This window comes from Microcaecilia unicolor, chromosome 10 (assembly GCF_901765095.1).
Source record: "Microcaecilia unicolor chromosome 10, aMicUni1.1, whole genome shotgun sequence".
Lineage (NCBI taxonomy): Eukaryota > Metazoa > Chordata > Amphibia > Gymnophiona > Siphonopidae > Microcaecilia > Microcaecilia unicolor.
Window position 1 is genome coordinate 102,670,706 of NC_044040.1, and position 16,055 is coordinate 102,686,760.

Below are 16,055 nucleotides of genomic sequence, written 5' to 3' on the forward strand. Positions count from 1 at the left end.
CCACACTTTCTCCTACCTCCTCTAGAAAATGGGCTTTAATCTTTGACATGACTGAGGAGGATCACACAACAGTGGTTATATAAGAACTTCTTTACATGTTCAGAGAAGCCTTCTATGCTTTTCCTAAAGTTAAATGGAAACTTTCTACTTTCAGCATAGTTGGATGATCTGATCTACTTGTGTGGTTAGTTATCTTGCTATGTACAGAGAGCATCTGTTACAGGGAAACATCTTAGTTTTCCCAGACAAAAAGTGCAGGGGTTGTGCATTCTCCATTATACAACCTTTGAGGGATTTATTTATAAAATTCGTAGACCGGATAATCTACAATTCTTAGCGATTTACAAACATTCACAATATTCAAACACACATAACTTCAGTATACAATAAAACATAACTGTCTATTTCTTATCATTTCTCCATTCAATTTAACTCATCAAGTCATCACATTAAAAGCACACTGATACAAGTTGGTCTTTAAAGCATTTTTAAACTGATCAAGCTTATCAATTAACGACACAGGAAGATCATACCACAAGTTGGGTCCAATCACATAAAAAATTGATGACCTAATCGAACCATTGTAAATGATATATTTAAAATCTTAAGTGATGCTGATCTCAAAGACCTTGTCGGTATATGTAAATGAAATGTTGTGGAAATTACTGGATGCATTAAATCCATTAAAACTTTAAAAACTAATAAAAGTATCTTATGTCTAACTCTAAATTCTACTGGCAACCAATGTAACATTGCCAATGCTACTGAAATGTGATCACATCTAGACAGCGATGAGTTAAGCTTCAGGTTGAGCATTATTAGGTTTGCAGTTTTATAGCTTTCATTCATGCTCTCTCCTGTGTTCTCTCTCCAGTGCGAAGGAAGATTCTTAGTATCCTGGACTCTATCAATTTCAGACAGGAAATACCTGAACCTTTAGAGCTGGATTTCTTTGATCGTAATCAGATTGAACAGGTTATTGCCAACTGTGAACATAAGAATCGCCAAGGGCACATGGTTTGCAATGTCAAGGTAAGAACAACATTTACTACTGACATGTCACTGTTATAGTAAGGATAGGAACCTCTTGAGAAAAAATTGTACATAGGATAATGACATTACAGAAGTTTGAATTTATTTATTTTACGTTCATGTGTGTTTCTTGGAAAGATATAGACAATACTTTTTGCTATAACAAACTTAATCCTGCTGATGCCCAACACTGCTTACTATTGGTACACTTTTTGTTGGGTGACTAGAAATAGATAAAAGTATTTCTCCGAGGACAAGCAGGCTGCTTGTTCCCACTGATGGGTTGACGTCCGACGGCAGCCCCAGGTCCAGAATTCTTCCTAGCAACAAAGTTAGCTAGAACCCTCGTGCGCACAAGTGCGCGCACCGCGCATGCGCGGCCATCTTCCCGCCCGTCGCACGAACGTGCCCCTTAGTCTCTTTTTTTTCCCGCTGTCAGGGCGGCTGTTTTACGGTCGCTCTGCACCTCAGGAGAGAGCTCTTTGCGATTTTTTGCCGTTTTTCTCTGGTTTTTTGCGAGTACGCTCGCTTGTTCTTTAAAAAAAAAAAAAAAAAAAAAGTTAGCCGACTTCCCTTCCTTTTCTAGTTTGTCGGACATTTTTTTTGTTTTCGTTTCTTGTGTGGCCCTGTAGCCACCCATTCGGGGTTTTGTTTTTTTCCCTTTTTTTTGGCGCCGTCGCGTCTTTTGATTTCGTCATCGCGATTTTTCCGTCGGTCATTGAAGATTGCCACCGGCTTCAAGAAGTGCACTCGGTGCAGCCTGGCAATCTCGGTCACTGATCCACATGCTTTGTATATTCAGTGTCTTGGGGTGAGTCATCGCCCCGCCGCTTGTACTTTGTGCCGCGGCCTTAAAAAGCGGACTCAAGCGTCGAGATTAGCTCAGTGGGAGTGCCTGTTCCACGCTTCGCCCGGTTCTTTGGCGTCGACGTTGGCAGCAGTACCGAGATCGGCGGCGACTGTCAATGTCGGCACCGGAGAGTGCATCGACGTCTGGAGTGCAGGTAGTGGCTGTCCAGAGACCATCTCACGCTGGCAGCAGTGGGCCATCGAGTGGGTCTCCACCTGCCTCGAGGGCTCCTGCAGTGCAGGCCCATCGGGACCGACCCTCTTCGGACCCGACCCCGAGGAGACGTTTGGATTCCACGTGTTCCTCGTCGGTACCGTGGTGTACCGAGACCGTGCTTCCAGCGAAGGCAAAGAAGCACCGTCATCGGTTGCCCTCCCGTCACGGTACCGAGAGCTCCGGGACGCCGAAGGATTCGGCACCCGTGAAGCGTTGACGCCGGGAGGACCGCTCACCCTCCATTCAGGAGGTGTCGATGCGCACTTCTCTGGATAGCCCGGTACCGCCTCCGCCTCCTCAGCAGATTCGGGCATCGACTCCTGCACCGACTCCCCGGCCTTTCTCCACAGCCACTCTTGACGAGCGCCTTGAAGCCATTCTTCCATGGATCCTGGAAAGGCTGCTGCGATTTTCTGTTCCAGTACTGGCGGCGCTTGCGACTAAGGTAACATCGATAGATGTGGCGGCTGGCTCCCCGTCCTTGGTGCGGCCTTCGGCGTCAGTGCCACTTGCGGTGCCGGCATCGGCTGCCACCCAAGTGGTTTCCCCGCTGACGTCTGTGGAGGGAGCTTCATCACCGTCGGCACAGGAGTCTACTTCTTGAGACCGTCATCGAGGACATCGCTCCTCGGCGTCGAGACTGGCCCGCCTTCAGACTGCGGTCAGAGAGATCATGTCTGATACCGAGGGAGAGGCCTCGTGGGAGGCAGAGGAGGATCCAAGATATTTCTCGGATGAGGAGTCTTGTGGTCTTTCTTCTGATCCTACTCCTTCACCAGAGAGAAAGCTTTCTCCCCCCGAGAGTTTGTCTTTCTCGTCTTTTGTCCGGGAAATGTCTACGGCCATTCCCTTCCCAGTGGTCACTGAGGATGAGGCCAGGGCTGAGATATTCGAGGTCCTGGACTATCCTTCACCACCTAAGGAGTCATCCACTGTTCCCCTACATAATGTCCTTAAGCACACATTGATGGCGAACTAGATGTAACCACTAACTAATCCCACCATCCCTAAAAAAGTTGAGTCCCAGTACCGGATTCACGGGGACCCGCAGTTGATGAAGACCCAGTTGCCTCATGATTCTGTTGTGGATTCCGCTCTCAAGAGAGCCAGGAGTTCTAGGGATTACGCCTCGGCGCCCCCGGGGCGGGAGTCTAGAACTCTGGACTCTTTTGGGAGGAAGGCCTATCATTCCTCTTTGCTCATGGCCAAGATCCAGTCCTACCAGCTCTACACGAGTATCCATATGCGGAATAATGTGAAGCAACTGGCGGACTTAGTCGATCAGCTCCCTTCGGAGCAGGCCAAGCCTTTTCAGGAGGTAGTCAGGCAGCTGAAGGCGTGTCGTAAATTCCTGTCCAGGGGTGCTTATGACACTTTTGATGTTGTGTCTAGGGCTGCTGCTCAAGGTATAGTGATGCGCAGACTCTCATGGCTGCGTCCTCTGACCAGGACAATCGAGTCCAGCAGCGGTTTGCAGACGCTCCTTGCATGGGGGGGGGGGGGGGGATGATAATTTTGGCGTGAAGGTCGAACAGGGGGTAGAACAGCTACATCAGTGGGAAACTGCATTCGACAAACTCTCCCACCGGACGCCTTCAGCATCTACCTCTTCAGGTAGATGTTTTTATGGGGGTCGGAGGAATGCTTCCTATGCTTGCAATAAGCGCAGGTACAATCCTCCTTCCCGCCAGCCTGCTCAGGCTAAGCCCCAGCACGCTCGTTCACGTCAACAGCGTGCGCCTCAACAGGCCCCTGCAGCTCCCCAGCAAAAGCAAGGGACGGGCTTTTGACTGGCTCCAGGCGAGCATAGCCGACTTAAAAGTGTCTGTGCCAGACAATCTACCGGTAGGAGGGAGGTTAAAATTTTTTCACCAGAGGGTGGCCTCTTGTAACCTCCGATCAGTGGGTTCTCCAAATAGTCTGGCTAGGATACTCACTCAATTTGATGTCCAAACCTCCAAATTGCCCACCGGGAGCTCAGTCCTTCAGCTTCCAGCACAGGCAGGTACTTGCAGAGGAACTCTCCGCCCTTCTCAGCGCCAATGCGGTCGAGCCCGTTCCACCAGGGCAAGAAGGGCTGGGATTCTATTCCTGGTACTTCCTTGTGCAAAAGAAAACAGGGGGGATGCGTCCCATCCTAGACCTAAGTGCCCTGAACAAATATCTGATTTGAGAAAAGTTCAGGATGCTTTCCCTGGGCACCTTTCTTCCCATGATTCAGGAAAACGATTGGCTATGCTCTCAGGATTTGATGGATGCTTATACGCACTTCCCAATACTGCCAGCTCACAGGCCGTCTGGGGACACAGCACATTCAGTATTGTGTACTGCCCTTTGGGCTCGCCTCCGCGCCCCGGGTGTTCACCAAATGCCTGGCGGTAGTGGCAGCGTCTCTATGCAAGCTGGGAGTGCATGTCTTCCCTTATCTTGACGAATGACTGGTGAAGAGCACTTCCGAGGCAGGAGCTCAGCAGTCTGTGCAGATGACTATTCAACTCCTGGAGCTACTCGGGTTAGTTATCAATTACCCAAAGTCCCATCTTCTTCCAGTTCAACAACTAGAATTCATAGGAGCTCTGCTGGACTCCAAGATGGCTCACGCCTACGTCCCCGAAGCAAGGGCAGACAATCTTCTGTCCCTCGTTTCTTGGGTCAGAGCGTCTCAGCAGATCACAGCTCGGCAGATGTTGAGATTGTTGGGCCATATGGCCTCCACAGTTCATGTGACTACCATGGCCTGCCTTCACATGAGATCAGCTCAATGGACCCTAGCTTCCCAGTGGTATCAGGCTGTGGGGGATCTAGAGGATGTTATCCAGCTGTCCACAGAGTTTCTCAATTCCCTCTATTGGTGGATAATTCGATCCAATTTGACCGTGGGATGCCCCTTTCAAATTCCTCAGCCACAAAAGGTGGTGACGAGGGATGTGTCTCTTCTGGGGTGGGGAGCTCATGTCGATGGGCTCCACACTCAAGGAGTTTGGTTCCTCCAGGAAACCGGTCTTCAGATCAACCTCCTGGAGTTGAGAGCGGTCTGGATTGCGCTAAAGGCTTTCAGAGATTGGCTGTCCAATCAAATCATTCAAATTCAGACAGACAATCAGGTTGCCATGTACTACATCAACAAGCAGGGGGGCACCGGATCTCGCCCCCTGTGTCGGGAAGCCGTCCAGATGTGGCTATGGGCTCGTGCCCATGGTATGGTTCTTCAAGCTACGTATCTGGCGGGTGTAAACAGCAGTCTGGCCGACAGGTTGAGCAGGATAATGCAACCTCACGAGTGGTCGCTCAACTCGGGCATGGTATGCAAGATGTTCCGAGCGTGGGGCACCCCCTCGGTGGATCTTTTTGCCACTCAGGCCAAACACAAGGTCTCTCTGTTCTGTTCCAGACTTCAGGCCCACGGCAGGCTAGCGTCGGATGCCTTTCTCCTTCATTGGGGCAAGGGCTTCCTGTATGCATATCCTCCCATACTTTTGGTGGGGAAGACTTTGCTGAAACTCAAGCAAGATTATGGAACCATGATTCTGATCGCTCCCTTCTGGCCGTGTCAGATTTGTTTCCCACTTCTTCTGGAGTTGTCCTCCGAAGAACCGTGGAGATTGAAGTGTTTTCCAACCCTCATTACTCAGAACGAGGGGGCGCTTCTGCATCCCAACCTCCGGGCCCTGGCCCTCACGGCCTGGGTGTTGAGAGTGTAGACTTTGCCTCCTTGGGTCTGTCGGAGGATGTCTCCCGAGTCTTGTTTCCAGGAAAGATTCCACTAAAAAGAGCTACTCTTTTAAATGGAGGAGGTTTGCCGTCTGGTGTGACAGCAAGGCCCTAGACCCTCGCTTTTGTCCTACACAGACCCTGCTTGAATACCTTTTACACTTGTCTGAGTCTGGTCTTAAGACCAACTCTGTAAGAGTTCATCTTAGTGCAATTAGTGCTTATCATTACCATGTAGATGGTAAGCCTATCTCGGGATAGCCTTTAGTTGTTCGCTTCATGAGAGGTTTGCTTTTGTCAAAGCTCCACCAGTGTTATGGTATCTCAATGTCGTTCTCACCCAGCTGATGAAAGCTCCTTTTGAGCCACTGAATTCCTGCCATCTGAAGTACTTGACCTGGAAGGTCATTTTCTTGGTGGCTGTTACTTCAGTTCGTAGAAAGAGTGAGCTCCAAGCCTTGGTAGCCCATGCTCCATATACTAAATTTCATCATAACAAGAGTAGTCCTCTGTTCTTGCCGAAGGTGGTGTTGGAGTTCCATCTGAACCAGTCAGTTGTCTTGCCAACATTCTTTCCCCGTCCTCATACCTGCCCTGCTGAATGTCAGTTGCACACATTGGACTGCAAAAGAGCATTGGCCTTCTATTTGGAGTGGACAAGCCCCTTCAGACAGTCCGCCCAAATGTTTGTTTCTTTTGATCCCAACAGAAGGGGAGTGGCTGTCGGGAAACACACCATTTCAGATAGGCTAGCAGATTGCATATCCTTCACTTACGCCCAAGCTGGGCTGACTCTTGAGGGTCATGTCATGGCTCATAGTGTTCGAGCCATGGCAGCGTCAGTGGCCTACTTGAAGTCAGCCACTATAGAAGAGATTTGCAAGGCTGTGACGTGGTCATCTGTCCACACATTCACATCTCATTACTGCCATCAACAGGAGACCCAACGTGACAGTCGGTTTGGGCAGTCGGTGCTGCAGAATCTGTTTGGGTTCTAGAATCCAACTCCAGCCCCCTAGGCCCATTTTTTCTTCTGTTCCAGGCTGCACTCTCAGTTAGTTGTTATTTTTCAGGTCAATCTATGTTATGTCCTCGCCGTTGCGAGGCCCAATTGACCCTGTTTGTTGTTTTGAGTGAGCCTGAGGGCTAGGGATGCCCCAGTCGTGAGAACAAGCAGCCTGCTTGTCCTCGGAGAAAGCGAAAGATACATACCTATAGCAGGTATTCTTCAAGGACAGCAGGCTGATAGTTCTTACCAACCCGGCCGCCTCCCTTGGAGTTGTCTCTTCCCTTGTCTTGCTTTGTAAGTTGACTGAGGGGCACGTTCGCGCGACAGGTGGGGAGATGGCCGTGCATGTGCGGTTCGCGCACTCATTCGCACATAGTGCCCTTAATGGACCTTAAGTCTGATCCAGTACATAAGTTCTTATGTTCCTTCTGCACTTGGCAATTTAGACATTAGAATTGCATGTAAACCGCGACTTGTGCTCAAAAGAGACGGTATATCAAATTAATAAACAATAAGTAGAAGTGTAACAGGAAAATTAGCAATCAATCACGAGACTGGAGGCAAAATGGATCCAAATCAAGCAAACTTTATTTGGCAGCCAAGACACAGCACTGACTTAAGTCTCAGGATACTGCGTGACGTGTATCATTTGCCACAGATACTTATACACTTTTATCAGCAGTCATGCGCATTGAGTTCTTACAAGCTATTACACAGAACTCAGGAAATCGAAACTTATTCCTACACATAGTTCACAGACAAAGGATCTTAGGCAGAAATGAAACTCAGCAAGTTAGGGCCGTTATCTTATCTGGTTCCATAGCATCCTGTTCGCAAGGAGCTGTAGCTCAGTTCAGTTACAAGTTAAAATTTCCTTTAGCCAAGCACAATACAGTGTAGTTTATAGCAAAAAGTCCTGAATCTCCAGGTTCAATAAAAGCTACAGTAAAAGCTACCCCTTACAGAAGTAGTTTATAAAAGGGCTAGCACATATGTATAAATGTCTACAACACAAGTACTAATTAGGGGTTCTTTAAGGTTTCAAGAACCAGTATTTATGTATTGTTTTCACACTATGGGATCTATTGATGGGTTCCTTTTCCATAGGCATAACATATACCTTTGTGCGATTTAGGAGGCAGCACACACAAACTGAGTGGAAGATAAGACAAGCAAAGTAAAGGGTGAAGGGAAAGTGTTTATCTGCTAAACTCCTATTTTTAATGTTTTTCAATCCGGGTGTTTTAGCAGTATTAATCGGTTAAAACCTAAAATCAGAAGCCCCAAATATGATAGATACCTGTCTAAATATTTAAATGTTTCTATAAGGTATGAGGTGGTGATATTTTCTTACATAAAATTCTAGAACAAAGTGGTCTTGATTTGAGGTTGCATGGAGGAAAGTTTAGAACTGGGGTCCCCAGACTAAAGCCTGTTGGCCAGATGCTGCTTTTGGAATCCTTGATAAGATCCAACCATCCCTCAGCAAGTTGTGGGGTTTTTTTGGGGGGGCGGAGGTGGGAGAGTGCAGCTGCCAACATGGCTTTGGATGTAGATTGTATCTTTCTCAGTAGTTCAAGGCAAACTAAATTCAGGTACGATAGTTATTTCCTGTCCCCAGAAAGCTTACAATCTAAATTTGTAGCTGAGGCACTGGAGGGTTAAGTGGAATTTCAATCTGGCTTCCCTAGTTCTCAGCTTGCTGCACTAATCATTAAGCTGCTCCTCACTCCATGTGTTTCATCCTGCCTTTTTCTCTCTCACCCTCCTATTGGTTAAGGATTTTGACTAACACAGTTAGCAGTCTAACCTCACTCTGGGTGGTACTTCCCTATCCTTCCCTTCTGAGCTTTCTACTAGTTAGATCCTACTTCTCTCATTTGCTGGGTAAGTGGCAACAGCCCCAAGAATAAGGTGAGAAACAACAGGACCAGGAATAGCCTCTGCCTCCAGAGCCCAAAACTGCTAAGTCTGGCAAAGGTGATTGCACCTAACCTTTAATCCCTCCAATTGAAGCTCAGCCTGCAACTATCATGGGTTAGGCAACCTATGATATCAAGAAGTGATGCTCCCTGCTCTTGGTGATGCAGGTTTGGGAATTCGTGAGTCTCTGTTGCAGCACAGTGACGCTGGAATTGTGTGAGATAGATTTTTTTCATATTGAGACTGCAAGTGCCCATCCCAGGACTGCAAAACTGGTGTGTTTGTGTTGGTGTTCTCTGCTCGCAGCAGTGGAGTATTGGGAGAATGTGTTCAAGTATGCACTGCTCATAGACTACTGAACTGAGGAAGAAAGAAAATGGGGTAAGAGAAGAGTTAGAAGAGATAAAAGTGAGAGGAGAAGAAATGGAACTAGAGATGTAATGAGTGGAGACGAATGTAAGAGGAGATGAGGTGAAAGGAGGGATTAAAAGATGTGGAGGAAAAAAGGGAAGAACATATTGGGAGGTTTGATTTGAGGCAAGTGTACCAATTACATACCTTCTGTTCCTCCTATAAACAATGTCTCCTGCCTCCCTCCTCCAGTAGTAGAAATTGCTGAAAAAGAGATGTCATAGGATGAGATTGCTGCTTAAGCTATTTGCTCTGTACCTCTTTAAATATCCCCACCATCTGACCTCATTGTGTGCTACATCCCAGTATACTACTTACCTGGCGAGATGGGTTCAAAAAAGTATGCAGTTGATCTGACAGAGTTCTCTTACTTGAGCCTGGCCCAATCCCAGTGCATTGCAAACGTGGAGACTGTAGCTAATCAATCTACACTTGAGCCTGAGATGGAACAAGAGGATGGTAATCAAACATATAAACGGCAAGTGACCATACTCAATTGCAAATGCGCAGTACAGACTTCCCTCTCTGTCCCGCCCTCGCGTCAAGACGTCATGATGTCAGAGGGCGGAACAGAGAGGGAAACGGAGTCTAATTGTCGGACGCCGCCGCTACTGCCTAGAAAGGAACATCGCACGAAACAACCTCCCCCCACATCCCCACTGTCGCTCCCGCCCCCCTCCGTATCGGGCCCCCTGCACTGATCTGACAGCGCCTCTCACCTCCATGTGGAAGCGCTGCTGCCTGCAACGCTTTCACACGGAGGTGAGAGGCGCTGTCAGGTCAGTGCAGGGGGCCCGGCACGGAGGGGGGAGGGAGCGGCGGCGATGAGGGTAGCTGGACATGGGGGGAGAGCCCATGGTTGCTGGACTTGGGGTGAGAGCAGGGCACAGAGGAGGGTTGCTGAACATGGGGGAGGGGGGAGGCCAAGGGAAAGAGGAGGGTCGCTGGGTATGGGGGGGGAGAGGATCAGTGGACAGGGTGAGGCCAGGGGAGAGAGGAGGGCTGCAATACTCGCCTGTTTTTACGGGCTTAACGGCTAGTATTCATAAGAAGCACCCCACATTGTGATCATATGTTGGTATTGTGCAAGTGCTTCTGTGAGATTTAGAAGGATTTAAAGGCTGTTCAAATGGAGCTCATCACTCCTGTTGCAGATCCAAGGGGAGACCTTTCAAAGCTGGGCCATAGGCTGGAAGAGACTGAGTTTCAGTTAGATGAACATGCGAGATAGTATTGGGCTTAGAAAAGCAGCTGGCAGAGGTGAAGCAATTGTTGCAGGAGATGGCTGTTAAGATTGAGGACCTTGAAAACCACTATAGACGCAGTAACTTGCAGTTCTGCTGAATACTAGAATATCCTGAATTGAATAACTGCTAAACGTGTAGTGCAGCAAATCATTGGTTGCCTGATTTCTGATGGGTAAGATATAGTAGATTCAGAGTCTATTATAATAGCACTTGTACACAGGGTATTGGTCGAAAAAAAAAAAGCCAAACTCTCCAAAGGGCATAGTAGTATGCCCTCACAACTACAAAGTTAAAGAAGCATAAATACAGAAGTATTGCCATACTGAGACAGGCTGAAGATCCATCATGTCCAGCATCCTGTTTCCAACAGTGGCCAATCCAGATCACAAGTACCTGGCAAGATCCCAAAACAGTACAACACATTTTATGCTGCTTATCCTAGAAATAAGCAGTGGATCTTCCCCAAGTCCATTTTATTAATGACTTACGGACTTTTCTTTTAGGAAGCTAGCCAAACCTTTTTTAAACGCCGCTATGCTTACTGCTTTTACTACATTCTATGGCAACAAATGCCACAGTTCAGTTACACGTTGAATGAAGAAATATTTTCTCATTCATTTAAATCTACTACTTTGTATTTTCTTTGTGTGCCCCCTAGTCCCAGTATTTTTGGAAAGAGGAAACAATCGATTCATGTCTGTCTTTTCCACTCCACTCATTATTTTATAGATCGGAGGTTACGGGTAGGGGTGTACGGGGAGATGAGGGTGGAGAGGTAGTGAGGGGCTGCAGATTGAGAGCATTTGTAGGTTAGTAGGAGGAGCTTGAATTGTATGCGGTGTCTGATCGGAAGCCAGTGAAGAGACTTGAGGAGGGGGGTGATGTGCGCATAATGGTTTTGGCGGAAGATGAGACGCGCAGCCGAGTTCTGAACGGATTGAAGGGGGGATAGGTGGTTAAGTGGGAGGCCAGTGAGGAGCAGATTGCAGTAGTCAAGGCGAGAGGAAATGAGAGCGTGGATAAGAGTACAGGTGGTGTGTTCAGAGAGGAAGGGGCGAATTTTGTTGATGTTGTAGAGAGAGAAGCGACAGGTCTTGGCTGTCTGCTGGATATGGGCAGAGAAGGAGAGGGACTCATCCGAAATGGCAGTGGTGAAGGGAAATAAATGCCCACAATGTCAGCAATCGGCTGGCAAACTTTCCTGAGAGCTATACAGGAAGGGTACCTTTTGTAGTTTTCTTCTTTACTATATGGTTTTATATGTGATTTGGTGGTCCCAGCGGGCAGTTGGAAAGGAGAGCGGGAGGTCTCCTTTGGGCGGTACGCCCGGTGTAGCGGTTCCACAGAAGGAACCACTGGTGTGGCGTTAATTGGAACTGAACTATTTGTGGTAGTATGTGATTTATATAAGCTTCCATGTTCTGATGGTTACTGTACTAGGGGGTGATATGGAACACACTTCCTTGACCTGGCACTCTCCTAAACAGACTGGTGGGTTCCAGATTGATATAGATGGAGGGAAGATGGGATCAGGAATGTTGGGAATATTCAGATCTTGATGTCTGTGTGGGGTGGAGGGTGTGCTGTATGAGTTGGGGATGGTATGGGGAGTATACGTGGTTGTGTGATTGGTACCCCTATGGGTCAGTAGAGAGCTTTCTCATAAATGAGTGATATTTCACTGGTAGTGCTGAATGCCAGATGCTTGAATTCACCCATGAAATGGCAACTCCTCTTTCGGGAGTTGCTCTGGCTTAAAGCAGATATTGTCCTGGTGCATGAAATGGATTTTAAGCCCCCCTCATGAGCATTTCTGCAGCCATCGAAAATATCTACATATATATTTTGCATCCAATCATGACGACACTAAAACTCGAGGACTGCTGGTTGCCCTTAACCATGCCAGACCTTGGCAAATAAGGAAGGTGACTGGGGGGGGGGGGGGGGGGGGGGGGGTGGCGGTACTTGTTTTTGGTTTTGAAATTGAATGGTCAGCTTATTAATTTAATAAATGTTTATGCTCCTACTGTAGATCAAGGGGACTATTTACATCAATTAGATCAAATACTCTTGTGTCATGGGGAGGGGGTTTTGATGGTAGGTGGAGATTTTAACCTTACACTGAATCCTCGTTTATTTATTTGTTGCATTTGTATCCCACATTTTCCCACCTATTTGCAGTCAGTGTGGCTTACATTATGCCGTAATGGTGATCGCCATTTCCGGAATGAGAAATATAAAGTGGTATTACATTAAAGTTCATAAGTGACAGAGTAAATTAAGCAGTCAAGTATAGAAAGTTCATATCCGGAATGAGAAATAAAGTGGTATTGCGTTAAAGTTCATTCGTGACAAAGTAACTGAAGCAGTCAAGTATAGAGAGTTCGGTTTTGTCCAATTTTAGTATAAGTTTCGTTGTCTGGTGTTTAGATCATTGTGGTATGCCTTATTGAACAGGTTGGTTTTTAGTGATTTTCGGAAGTTAGGTCGTGCATTGTTTTTATGGCGTTTGGTAGTGCATTCCAAAGTAAATGAAGCAGTGAAGTGTAGAGAGTTCGATTTTGTCTAGTTCTGGAATAAGTTTCGCTGTCTGGTGTTTAGGATGGATCATTGTGGTATGCCTTTTTGAACAGATTGGTTTTTAGTGATTTTCTGAAGTTTTTTAGGTCATGCATTGTTTTTATGACGTTTGGTAGTGTATTCCATAGTTGTGTGCTTATGTAGGAGAAGCTGGATGCATATGTTCATTTATATTTTAGTCCTTTGCAGCTGGGGTAGTGGAGATTCAGGAATGTGCATGCTGACCTCTTTGTGTTCCTGGTTGGTAAGTCTATGAGGTCTGACATGTAGACCGGGGCCTCGCCGTGAATGATTTTATGAACCAGTGTGTACATTTTGAAGGCAATACGTTCTTTAAGTGGGAGCCAGTGTAGTTTTTCTCTTAGGGGTTTGGCTCTTTCATATTTCGTTTTTCCAAATATGAGTCTGGCTGCTGTGTTTTGGGCAGTTTTGAGTTTCTTCATGATTTGTTCTTTGCATCTGGCATAGATGGCATTGCAGTAATCTAGGTGGCTTAGCACCATTGGTTGTATTAGGAGCGGGAATATTTCCCTTGGGAAGAAAGGTTTTACTCTTTTGAGTTTACACATTGAATGGAACATTTTCTTTGTTGTATTTTCGGATGGCTTTCTAGTGTGAGATTTCGGTCAGTTGTAACTCCGAGAATTTTCAGGCTATCTGAAACAGGAAGGGTGCAGTCTGGGGTTTTTATAGTGGTTGGTTTGTTCATATTATACTGTGATGAAAGAATGAGACATTGTGTTTTTTCTGCGTTAAGTTTTAGTTGAAATGCATCCGCCCATGAATTCATGATTTGGAGGCTGTGTTTGATTTCATTTGTGATTTCTGTTAGACCATGTTTGAACGGGATGTAGATCGTGACATTGTCTGCGTAGATGTAAGGATTGCGGCCTTGGTTGGATAGCGATTTGGCTAGAGGTGTTATCATTAGGTTGAAAAGGATTGGTGAAAGCGGTGATCCTTGGGGTACTCCACATTCTGGTTTCCATGGTGCTGATGTATTCGAATTTGATATCACTTGGTATGTTCTTGTGGTTAGGAAGCCTTTGATCCAACTAAGTACGCTTCCTCCAATCCCGAAGTATTCTAGGATGTTTAATAGTATTTTATGGTTTACCATGTCTAACGCGCTGGACCTGTCGAATTGTAGGAGAAGTACACTATTGCCAGTTGCAATTGCTTGTTTGAATTTGGTTAGGAGAGTGATTAGTACTGTTTCGGTGCTGTGGTTGGATCGAAATCCTGATTGTGATTGGTGTAGTATTGAGAATTTGTTTAAGTAGTCGGTAAGCTGCTTGGTTACCTTACTTTCCATTAATTTGACTGCCAGAGGGATGGATGCTACTGGGCTGTAGTTGGTTATGTCGTTTGCTTTTTTCTTTGAATCTTTTGGTATTGGGGTGAGTAGTATGTTTCTGTTATCCTTAGGGAAGAGTCCATGTTGTAACATGTAGTTTAGGTGTGATGTGAGGTCTGATATGAAGCGTTGAGGGGTGGATTTTTTTAGGTTGTTGGGACATATGTCCAGTTTGCAATGGGATTTGGCGAACCTGTTGATCGCTTGGGAGACGGTGTCATCGGTAAGTAGAGCCAAATTTGTCCAGATTCGATGATCTGGATATTCATCGGGGATTGGGTCCAGACAGTCAGTGAATTTTTCGTGGTCGGTGGTATTAAGTGGTAATGTGATTCGTAGCTTTATAATTTTCTCGTTGAAGTATTTAACAAGGTTGTCTGCTGATGGGGTGTCTGTGTTGGTTGTGGTAACCGGTGTGGTATCTAGTAGTTCACGAGTTGGAAAAGTTTATACATGTCTTTGTAGTCTGGCCCTATTTTGGTTTTGTAGTATGACCTTTTGGTTTGTCTTATTGCATATTTATATATTTTTTGCATTTGTTTCCATGTGTTAAGTGTGTATTCATCTTTTATTTTATTCCATGCTCGCTCAAGTCTCCTAACTTGTGTTTTTAATTTTTTCAGTACTTCGTTAAACCATGGTATCGAGTTGTGTCTTCATGAGGTTCTTGTTTGTAGTGGTGCTATTTTGTCTAGTATACTTCTGCATATGTTGTTTAGATAACTCGGTCCCTGTTGTGCACTATGCCCAAAAGGATCAGGAATCTTTACATCTCTTTTTGGAGCGTTGACATCTGATGGATCTCTGGTGAAAGGTGTATCCTGTGGCGTGAGACTATACTTATTATTCCTCATTTCATAAAACTTACTCTTGCATTGATTTTTGGCTGGGGGATGCCATTGTTCTACGTCTTGCTCATTCCCATCAAATAATGTTGCGTACCTGGTCAGACCATGCGCCGGTTTTACTGACTCTGTGGCTTCAGCCGAGGTGGCGCTTAGACTATGCTCTGCTTTTCTGCCCGCAGAATTTGACTGCAGTATATGGTAAATTATTATTAAGATCTAAATGTATTTCATGACTGACCCCCACAGATTCTTTATTGAAGTAATACTCTTGTCTACCTAGGGAAGGGTTAGCTAGATGAGCTGTTAAGGGCCTTGTTAGAATTGGACAGCTATTCAAAACTCTACAATGAAATATTTTCAAACTTTGCTAGAGGGGCACCAACTTGCCCACTTTTTTTTTATGTGCAGGTCAAGACATTATGTAGCATCTATCCTGTTCTAGCTGAGGCCATTCCATTTCATGTGATTATGAAGGGGAAGGGAAATGGAACTGTAACTCTCTAATTAAGGATGTTGGTGGAGTAATGCTACCACATCAACCTGACAAATTTGATCCAAATTCTGTCCAGAGAATTAACTGAGGGCCTCCTGAAAATGATTAGTGTTCTGATTGCAGCAGCATGAGTAGTGCTAGCCTTCTGCTGGAGGACTTAATGAATTCCAGACCCTGATACTTATTTTTAAAAAAAATATATTTTAAATTTTCAAAATTTCAACAAGTATCCACTTATATCAGTAACATGAAATAAACACAATATTAATGAAAATGCTCCTTAAATATCACAAAACAATATAAGAGACAAAGCTCGAAGAAACTAATAATGATAGGGAATAGAAAAATGAAATAACAATACAAACATTAATCCTTCTT

General features: G+C 45.8%; 1 protein-coding gene across 1 annotated transcript in view; it reads left to right on the forward strand.

Annotated features, from left to right (window-relative positions):
- Positions 1-16,055, forward strand: part of NUP205 (nucleoporin 205) — a 1,281,456-nt gene that overhangs the window by 722,677 nt on the left and 542,724 nt on the right. The window contains exon 23 of the mRNA XM_030216143.1: positions 875-1,032. Within this exon, the coding sequence (XP_030072003.1) occupies positions 875-1,032 (158 nt within the window). The remainder of the gene's footprint in view (positions 1-874; positions 1,033-16,055) is intronic.